Source organism: Sipha flava, unplaced genomic scaffold, assembly GCF_003268045.1.
Source record: "Sipha flava isolate LNK unplaced genomic scaffold, YSA_version1 45_pilon_pilon, whole genome shotgun sequence".
Classification (NCBI taxonomy): domain Eukaryota; kingdom Metazoa; phylum Arthropoda; class Insecta; order Hemiptera; family Aphididae; genus Sipha; species Sipha flava.
In genome coordinates, this window is record NW_020273227.1 from 1,631,335 (window position 1) to 1,641,937 (window position 10,603).

The 10,603-nt window shown below is 24.4% G+C and overlaps 2 protein-coding genes across 2 annotated transcripts; one reads left to right on the forward strand and one right to left on the reverse strand.

The window, feature by feature from the left end:
• The first annotated feature begins 498 nt into the window (after window positions 1-498).
• LOC112689658 (anaphase-promoting complex subunit 7) lies at window positions 499-4,757 on the forward strand. The gene is made up of 10 exons (XM_025563472.1): window positions 499-567; window positions 630-852; window positions 980-1,161; window positions 1,584-1,693; window positions 1,752-1,938; window positions 2,001-2,207; window positions 2,499-2,609; window positions 2,677-2,808; window positions 3,648-3,922; window positions 4,461-4,757. Exons 1-10 carry the CDS (start codon window positions 499-501, stop codon window positions 4,699-4,701), a joined length of 1,737 nt encoding a protein of 578 aa, XP_025419257.1. The 3' UTR covers window positions 4,702-4,757.
• Window positions 4,699-10,322, reverse strand: LOC112689657 (vam6/Vps39-like protein). Its single transcript, XM_025563471.1, has 15 exons — window positions 9,979-10,322; window positions 9,329-9,484; window positions 9,156-9,262; window positions 8,882-9,088; window positions 7,367-7,547; window positions 7,056-7,309; window positions 6,724-6,853; window positions 6,542-6,666; window positions 6,340-6,465; window positions 6,048-6,270; window positions 5,593-5,976; window positions 5,388-5,536; window positions 5,052-5,330; window positions 4,891-4,985; window positions 4,699-4,836 (listed from the first exon to the last, which is right to left on the reverse strand). The coding sequence occupies exons 1-15, from the start codon at window positions 10,046-10,048 to the stop codon at window positions 4,767-4,769; spliced, it is 2,556 nt and encodes an 851-aa protein (XP_025419256.1). The 5' UTR covers window positions 10,049-10,322; the 3' UTR covers window positions 4,699-4,766.
• Window positions 10,323-10,603: the final 281 nt, after the last annotated feature.

The following is a 10,603-nucleotide window of genomic DNA, read 5'->3' on the forward strand; positions in this document are numbered from 1 at the left end:
TAATCCAGAGGGGGGAAATACCCCCATAGCCACCCCTTAAATCCGCCACTGCGTAAAATTATTTGGGTTGGTCACCACTGCTTTAAAAAACAAAAAAAGCTAAGCTTGTGAAGGACTGGACCGCTCTCTGGTGTTCAGTTCAACTGTAGTAATGTTGCACTTGTAATCAAGTATTCAGGTATTGTCCAGACTTATCAGTTCACCGAGCCGTTAAGATTTATAAGATACCGACTTATAGTATATATACTTTGTATAATTTATAATTAAAATTTTTATGTACAACGTTTACCAATAGAATTTTGACTATAAAGTACATTATTTTTATTCAGTTTGTTTATTTTTCTACTACTAGCCTTACGTTTTATCTTGTCTATTATTTTGAATTATTAATTTTAACTAGATATTGTTAGCTTTATGCATTATTTCCTTGAAGCATGTCAATTTTTTTTTAATTAAGGCATCATTATATAAGGCATATTACATTCAATTTGTTTCAATATGAGTTTGTTATTTGATCAAATAAAATTGTTACATAGTCAAAAATTACACTCCAATGTTGCTAAAGTGGTAAGTGTCTATTTATTTTATTTTTGTGTGTTACCATTTTAACATTTACTTCTTCTTCACAGGCTGAAATGGTTTTAAAAGTCAGTGAACATACAACAGATATTTTAACTGCTCCTCATAAATATCGAATTTATGCATACCTTGGTGACTCACATTATTTCTTAAGTAATTATCGGCAAGCAGAAGCTGCGTATAAATTAGCATTAACCTTCAAAGATGCTTGTTCCACATCGAAAACACAACTTAAACAATATGACGGCATAAAAGATTCAATGCCTGATATAGGTTGATAAATGAAAATTATTTTAATATGTACTTGAAATACATTTGTAAAATAGTATTTTTAAGTATAACATATTGTGATTATTGTGGAAAACTAAACAACTATTAAGCATAATTTATTATTTTTCAGATATTAAATATCAATTACATTTATGTTTGGTCAAACTAAAAGATAATAAACAGGCATTAGCTGTTTTGCAATCCATACCATCTAAACAAAGGAAAACTAAAATTAATATGGCCCTTGCAAAATTATATCATCAGATGGGCAATACTATTCAAGCTATTTCTGCTTATAATAAAGTTTTAAAAGTAAATCGTTTTTAATGATTTTTCTTTAATAAATTGTTATTTGATTCGTCATACCTAACTATTATTTCCAATATCAAAAATATTTTTTTTTAAATTTAAATTTTTTTTACATGTTTAGAAATTATAATGTAGTGATAATGTTTTTATATTATTAAAAAATAAACTCCATTTAAAATTCTTTAATATTTTGTAATATTTAAGGAATTATTTAAATTTTAATAGCATAAATTATTTTAATTCTTAACTAATGTATTTTGATTTATTTGAGTATTCAAAATTATAATAAATTCTTTTACATTTACAGTTAATTGTTAATAATAAAAGTACCTATAAAATGTAATTTCTAATTGACAAAAAAAGTTTGAATTGTTTATAAAAAGTCTTTGTTGTTTAATTAATTACATATTGAATTTAATTTTAAGGACTGTCCATTGGCAATTGAAGCAGCTGAAGGACTTTTGAGTTTAGGTGTGAAAGGAACAGAAGTGAATGCTATTATGTTAGAAATGGTTGGAATTAGTGGACTTGAATGGTCAGTATTTATTTAAACATATATTACTTTATTACTTTTAATTAATTTTTTTATTTAGGCTTGGTGGTTGGATAAAAGCTCATGCCCATCTATTTAATCATAAAGAATATCCCTTAGCTATAGCTGCATTTAAACAATTAGATGATAATTCACCATTATGCAATAGTAATAGATTACTAGTTGCTATGGGAAAAGCATATTATTTTAATGGAGATCGTAAAAATGCTCTTAATTATTTACAAAGGGTGAGTTACTAACAATTAATTTTCTCAATTTTTGAAATATATTTTAGTAAATTATATCTTAGGCCTACAAGTTGAATCCACTTATGCAGGATGGTTTATGTACACTTGCTATGTGTTTTTATATGGAGAAACATAATAAAGATTTGGAAAAATTACTCCCAACAAATTATACAGATGAATTATCAATTGAACCTCATATGTGGATTATTTTTGCTTTTGTTTGTTATAGTAATAGTAATTATTCAAAAGCTTTGTGTTTAGCTCAAAGGGTATTTATACTGTTTAAATTTATAAATATATACATGTCTAGTAAAATTTAATTTTTAAGGTTTATGATTTTTAACTGCTAATATCAGTCTTATACTTTGCTTAACATAAAACTATTGCACATATTATTATTATTATATTTTATAGTTTTTTTTGTTAATTGAATAATATTTTGTTCTTAAAATCTGTCTCAAGCTATATTTTGATTTATAATTCATAAGTAGTTAAGAATTGGTACTTAGAAGTATATAATTTATATATTTTTAATGATTCTATTAAAACATATTTTAAAGGCTTGTTCCATTGACCAAAAAAATATTGAAGCATTACTGTTACATGGTATGATATTAACAAGTATGAAAAAATATTCTGATGCCATTTTGCAATTTCGAAAAGCTAATGATGTAAGAAATTTAATTTTAATGTCATATTATTTTTTTATGCTTAGTAATATTTTATTTTATTTGATAGTTAGCGCCTTATCTTTTTGACCCTCATAAAGGTATGGTAGATTGTTATATAGCATTGCATAAAATGAGGACTGCAATTACTTCTGCTAGTAATTGTTGCAAACAAATGAATAATCATCCAAAATCATTAACAGTAAGTAATAATTGAATTAAATTATTTATATTTTATAATATTAATTATGTATCGATAAATTTATTCTTAAATGTACGGGTATGCTTAACACATTTTAATTTATTTAACCAAAATATACCTAATAATATATTTTTACCAGTATACCACTCTGGTAGAAGGTGCTTCAAGCCGCCTCTAGTCTTATTAAAGAATTTTACGCAAACCATATAGAAAAGATTTAAAACATGTGTAATAATTTTAAATATTTAAAGATATCTAACACCTTGATTATTTAAAAAAAAAAAAAAAAATAATTTTATGAAATGCTTCACTTTTACCTTATGTTATTCATGATATTTATTTGAACATTTTTGATTAGTTTATAAATTGACAGATTTATTTAAATATTTTAGAGTGTTTTAATTGTAAGAATTGTTATTATTACAGTAACTTTTTTAATACCCATTTCATTAGTGTATAACTTTAAGGATAAACTTATTTTAAATTTTTTGAGGCTAATTTTTACAGTTTAAACATGCATCAAGCATAAAATTGGTTTTAAAAGTATCCAAATTATTGATCATACTTTTTTTGACACACTTCTCAATTTTCAAGTGAATAAAATAAAAATAATAATTTTGAAACATAGCAGTTGACTATTTGTATTCGTTCACCGACCATTCATGTATTTCGCAGGAAATATTTTATGGTTAAGTCAGTAATTGTTTCAATTCATCATAATTAACATGTTATGCTATAAATATATAGTATATTTATCAGAATAATTAAGTTTTTTAATAAATAAATCTTAATAGGAAACCAAACTTATTTACATATGTTAAATGCATATTTGTTTTTAGTTATATGCTTCAATACTTATTAAAGATCCAATGACTGTTGGTAAAGCAAAATTATTGTTGGAAAGAGCATTAAATGTTGATGAATACTATCTTCCTGCAGTTTATATGTTAGCTCAAATATTTGAACAAGAAGGTAATTTCAGTTCTGCTGTTACACTGTTACATAAACAAGCATTAGATCAACCAACATGTAGATTATATCAAATGTTAGGCGATTTAAGTGTCAAACAAAATCAATTGGAAAAATCATTTGACTACTATTATTCTGCACTAAAGTAAGTATTTGATTTTAAATATACACTTGTAAAATACTTGTAATGAAATTCTTGATGTAAAATCTTGAGTACAATTGAACTATAAAAATATATTTAAATATTTATGGATGATTTATCAACAAAATCTGTAGTCTTTAATCACTATTGAGTTTCATTTAATATGAACTTGAAATTAAATTTTAGATTTTAATATTTATTAAACTTTAAATCTTAAAGTTATTACAACATACACTACTCATATATTTTCATGTTTTTCCAATTATAATAAAATATTTCCTTGATAAAATATAATTTTTAAAGTTCAATATCATACTTTTTTTTATAAACTTTGAGAGAGAGTTAAAGATTTTTAGGATTTAAAACCAGTTTTTATTGTTTTAATTAAATGCTTATTAAAAAAAATATTTATTAGTGTCAATAATAATAATTAATAATGATAATAATTATGTGAATCAGATTACTTCAATAGATAACAATAAAAGTAACAAAATGTACTTACATATTATATTGTACTCAAAAAACAATTATTTATTTTTAGCCTTGACCCGAATAATAAACGAGTAATGGAGAGTTTAGAGAGTTTGGGTAAACCATGTAATACTTCAACAGTAACATCTACAGATTCAACAGGACCTCTTTTAAATGGATCTCTTTTAGATGCAACATTTAGTGGTGTAAATAATGCTGAAAATGAATCAACTCCATTCAATACAGTACACGAAGAAGACACATTTATGGATTCTGATCATGAAGGATCTGGATCAGACATATCTATATAACTTTTTTTACATTTTTTTTTAACAAACACAATAAATATACATTTTATAATTCTTAATTTTTTGTTTTAATTGTCTGCTTTGTGATTATGGCATGAATAGTGAACAATCTCGCCATTTGGGCATCTTACAAAGGCACTAAAAAATTAATAATAATATATATTATTGTTTTTTGTTATTTGTAGAAATTACCTTTGATTTCCAAAACGTTTTTTACATGCTCCACATATATTGAATTCTGTTAAAGTAATATTTTGTGACTCATAAAATATCCTTTGTTGTTGAATCTAAGATATTAGTAAATAACAATTATGATTAATTTAACTACATCAAATAATAGTAATATTTCTTACTTTTAAAAGTTTTGCATATAGTAGTCCACGGTTTACTTGATAAAGTCTTCTATCGCTAATAGCTTTATCTAAAGAGATAACTAAAAAATTGCTTATACGATGCACTGGTATTTCATCAGGTAACACTTTTAATACACTTTGAGTTGCAATTTGAGCAGCATTTTTATTTAAAATTTCTATGACTTTCTCTAAATTAGGAGCTGGTTTTGAAACACTACCCAATCCAGCTAACCAACTGTCCGGAGGGTCAATAAGCAATCTCAATAATGTTACATATATCTACAATTCATGTATAAATGTAAAAAATAAAATTCTTTTATGTATTACTATTTTTACTTGATCAGAGTCTTCATTTTTGGATTTATTAACTTTATCACAGTACTCAATTGCTCTGTCTACATTGTGCAGTACAGTAACATACATCGATAAAACTTGTTCATGACGACCAAGTTTACCCAACACTATAGCACGTTCCTCAAAAAATCCTAAAAAGTTCTACAATAAAAATATTATAAAAATGTGAAATGGGATAATATATTACCATCTAATGGAAAATGTACTAATACAGTTTCTGGAGTATAATACTTGGATAGTTCTAAAAATTCCAAAAGTTTTGTTTTTGTATTTTGTGCAGTTTGTTCATCAGCCAGCATTGATTTGCTGTTGTATTGTTGAAGTCTTTCTCTGTATTGATGTATTAAAGCATTATGACAAATTGCATTAGTATCATTCCAAACATGTATTACATGTTCCAAATAAGGTATAATCAAATTTTTGTGATTTCTAATCAAAAAATCTAATACTTTAGGTCTAGGTAAATTTTCTACTTCAGCAACATCTTCTGTAAATATAGTAAGTCCTTCTTCTGGATATTTATTTAATACCCAATCCGAAAATTGAAGAATGATATCAATATTATTTGAACCTATTTTTAAGTTAAAACCAAACTGTAAAAAATAATACAAAAACAATAATTAGTTATAATTAAATATTTACCAATATTTTGTAGGTATTGGATAGTTCTCTCAGGTCCTTTGAGATTAGAATCAGAATAATCAGATTGTTTTTGAAGGAGTTCTAATGCTTTACTGTGTAATCCTTTAGTTTGGTACAAAATTATTAGTTCACTATATTTTTTGTACTTTTTTAGGGTCATTTCAGTTTCTAATAAATGACAATGATTCAGTCTTAAAAGAGGAGCTATCAAAGCATCATTAGTCTAAATATACATTTATAGGTTAATTAACAGAATTATAATTTTATATTTTGTTTTAAAATATTAACTTGCTTGCAAATAACATTTTAGCAATGTAGTATCTATAATTTGAAGTAACTGTTCTTGATGATTACTATTGATTTCAAGAACACTTGATTGTTTTTTGATATTGGGTTCTTTTAAAAGATTGTAACGCACCTGTTGATTCATATAGTTAAATTAAATTTTTACTAAAATAAATTTGTTGAATATATTTATTGAATTAATTTTTTACTTCTGTTAAATATTCAATTAATGCAACAATTTTCATTTCCATATCTTTTTCAAGAATTTCTTCCCCATAATCTGAATCACTTTGAGGTAATAAATTGGGAAATAATCTTATAACATCATACGGGTCTGAAAAAATGAATAATCTGTAAAACTGTAGTGAAATGAAATATGTAAAATATATACCAGTATTTAACTTTAAAAATTCCCTCATTGATTCTTGATACTTCTTTTTTTCAAATAAATCATTAGCATATAATGTTCTAATTTGAGAAACATTTTTTTCTTTATCATCAACTGATTCATCAGATATATTCTATGCAATATTAGAAATTTTAATACATGTATACAATTATTTTTCGTTAAATAAATAACATTTGAAAATATATCATTAATACAAAATATAGGTCTGAGTATTTTACTAGGTTAATATATATACATAGACACAATCATCTTCAACAGATTTTACATAACTACATTATACTCAAGTTGGTTATAGTATGAACATGATTACTTACAGCCAATTTTAGAGCTAGTTGAAAATCTTTATCTTCGAGAAGTCTTTTGATTTGTCTAGTAAAAGGAACAGCTTTTAAACACCAGACATCTAGTGTAGATGAAACATAAATTAAACCATTTTGACAAGTAAACATATTCATAGTTTTGGATGTGGTTGATATTATTTGACGCGCAACTGAATTTTCTCCAGACTCAATAGTTTGTACATATAATTTATCACCTATACTAGCTATTAAGTAAGGTTCATCATATACTGAAATAAAATTTGATTAAACATTTAAGTATTCTGACATTTAAGTTAACAACTTACAAATAATAGATGGTGTATCCACCCATTTAATAGTTTGCTGTTCGGCTATATCACCTGATGTACTCATAACAATAAGATGAGAATCTTTAACAATACCAAACATAGTGTCAGATATTTTGGTTATAATAGGTTCTTGATTTTTTCCAGTTAAAAACAAAGGTTTCACTTGTTCCATGGTGACCTAATATAAATTAATTGTTGGTAATAATTCAGGAAAATAAGTTCTTTAATTTAAATACTAATTATGTTCAACTCTTATTTGAATATAAATTACAAATAAAACTGGATATTCTTATAAAAATAAAAACTAATTTTATAATATGATTGTCAATTTAGTCATAAAAACATAAATAATATCTTATATTGATTTGAACACTTTTTAAATATATCCCATATTAAAATGTCTCATATTAAATGGTATTAATGATTTTTTAAAACAACATAAAAATGTACATAAAAAAATAAGCATGTGATTATTTTAATTATTAAAACATAAATTACTGTTATAATAGTTTATCATAATTCATAGGTATAACTATAATAATTATGATTTGATTTATTAATTTAAATTGAGTTTGTTGCTCAATTTACTTTTTAATAAATTATTAATAAACTAGAATAATAACTAAGGAAATTAGTTTTTAAGCTAACAATATAAGTTATTAAGTACAAAACATTGAATACACCACCGGATTTTGGTATATACACAAAATTGTACATAACATTTTACACAAAAAAAAAAAAAATTAAATTGGGATGGATTTTAAATATATATTTTATTAAGATCATAGATAATAATAATTTAATTATTTATGTTATTTGTAATTTTAGTTAACATAATATTATTTATTACTTAATAATTTAGATTAGGTTAATGATACTATGAAATTTTTTTTACTACAAAAAAAAAAAAAAAAAATTGAGAAAAAATGAGTTAAATTATATATTCTTATAAGAATATTTAAATAAATTGTAATAGTTTAATAGATTTTGACCAGAAAATCATCACAAAACTATCATAAAACTAAGTAAAAATCAATCAAACAATAAAAAGTAAAAGATATTTTTATACATTTTGATTTTTTTTATACAAAATATAAGTATTAATTTTCTTCAAATATTTGTATTAATTTAAAATTATAGTGAACTTTTAACAGATAAAAAAAGTACAATAGTCTTATTTGCCTACAATTATAAAATACTATGAATTTATTCTTATCTATTTCTGGCTATATATTGTCATTTTCCTAATCCAATATTTCTTCTACGTAATATTTATTTTTATTTTTTTTATTGAAATATTTCAACATATTAATTTTAAAATTTATAAAAAAAATTATATTATTTACAAAAGATAATACATTGAAAACTTTGAAATAAGAGCATTAGATTTTTGTCTTAAATTCATTATGATTAGATTTAAATTTGCAGCTTATCTAATTATTTTATATATTTTTAAGTAGGATTTTAAATATTTTTTAATCCATAAATTTTATAGAATATATGTTAACTCACATCAAACAAATAATATTCATTTTTACAGCCAATTATTACTGTTTGATCGCACCACACTAATGTACGAGGTATATCAGGCAAATCGATATTTTCAGAATGCTCCAAAAAATCCCTCCCTTTCCAATGATAAACTTGCAATTGTCTCTTAACGGCAACACACAGGCGGACTACAGTATTATTGGATTTATCTGTTAATCCTAATGGCGTCTAAAAATAATTTTGTTGTATTTTCAAAATTGGTCATACCTCTGTATATTTATAAGTATCAACTAACCTTTACATCAATAGTAAATGAACTAGCACCTTTAGTTTTCAGCAAGCCATTTGTTTTCATATGAATTACTTTATCTCGAGACACATCGAGTACACTAATTCTTTCATCTAAAATATTCAAAAAAACCTATTAGATCATGATTTTAAAAAGTTATGTTTTCAAAAATCAAATACCTGACAAACATATAATTATTTGGCATTCTGATATAGCTGCTAATTGTAAAATGGGTCTTTTGCTGAATGTTTTATTACAGTCAACTAATTGTACTCTAGGACTGGTAGTATATAAAAATATATGTCCTTGACGATTGCCGACCAACAAATAATTATCTAAGAAATATAATAAATTTTAATTTTACACATACAAAATTATATTAAAATTAAAGTTAAAAATATTTATGTTGGACAGTTTAAATCAATTCCCAAATTATTTTAATAATTGAGCCTCTTAAAACCTTTGAAACAATAGGAACTCTACATTATAGAATACTAAGATATTATTAGTTTTATATTTTATAATTTATATTAGGCATGTCAAATATGTGATCTAAGGCAAATTTTTTTGTGGCTCGTAACTTGGAAAACTATTAGAATGTTATAGGACAGTATATTAAGAAACTTAGAGATGAAAAGTAAAAAATAGTTTCATTCAATTTTAAATCTGATGTTATGAGTTTTGAAACAAAATCTTACAAATTCCTAATACAATCCATTATACTAATAATACTTATTAAAGGTAAGCAAAAACTAAGTAATTAATATTAATCGTTTAATCTGTGATGATTAAGAACATTAAGTCCATTCATGATGGAATTTATTGTTACCATAAGCAGTGATACTTTCAATTTGAACGGAATACTTCAATAGCTTAGAAACTTCATATACGTCGTGCATTTTGAAATATAATTCATTCACAACTCATAAATCACAACAAATGAGTAGTAATCTATGGTTCTCCCTCAATGAAAAATTACCATACAGGTCGCATACTTGAATTGATTAAAAATATTATCTAGTTCAGGAAAACGTATAGCTATGAATTGTACGGTGTGATGTGTTTGCAGAAAAACAGAAATACTCAGTTACTATTAAACAATAATATGAAAATATTTAAAGTAATAAAAATATTATTATTTTACTCGCTATCAGCAACCGTCCTAGAACCGTGATAATTTTGTGATAATGAAGGAGTGGCAGGGTTAGTGATTATTGCGCCTCGTGGAAGAGACGATAATTTCAACGTAGTCTTCCAGGAACGACTCAATGGGTTCGCGGCTTTTTTTACTAGATCATTTTTAACTTAATATGTTTACAGTTGCGGTACTCCGTAAAGTACGTGTTTACCCACGAATGTTTTACTAATTGTGCTTTAAACGAGCATATTATGATTTTCGACGATTAATGTTCTCTTCATTCGGTAGACTGAACATTATTCCATTATTCCCATTT

Coding starts and splice junctions, on each gene's coding strand:
- LOC112689658 (XM_025563472.1), top strand. CDS start 499: ATGAGTTTGTTATTTGATCAAATAAAATTGTTACATAGTCAAAAATTA. Junction 853..979: donor AGATTCAATGCCTGATATAG/GTTGATAAATGA, acceptor ATTATTTTTCAG/ATATTAAATATCAATTACAT. Junction 3,923..4,460: donor TACTATTATTCTGCACTAAA/GTAAGTATTTGA, acceptor ATTTATTTTTAG/CCTTGACCCGAATAATAAAC.
- LOC112689657 (XM_025563471.1), bottom strand. CDS start 10,048: ATGCACGACGTATATGAAGTTTCTAAGCTATTGAAGTATTCCGTTCAA. Junction 5,977..6,047: donor CCAATACCTACAAAATATTG/GTAAATATTTAA, acceptor ACTTAAAAATAG/GTTCAAATAATATTGATATC. Junction 5,331..5,387: donor AAAATGAAGACTCTGATCAA/GTAAAAATAGTA, acceptor CATGAATTGTAG/ATATATGTAACATTATTGAG.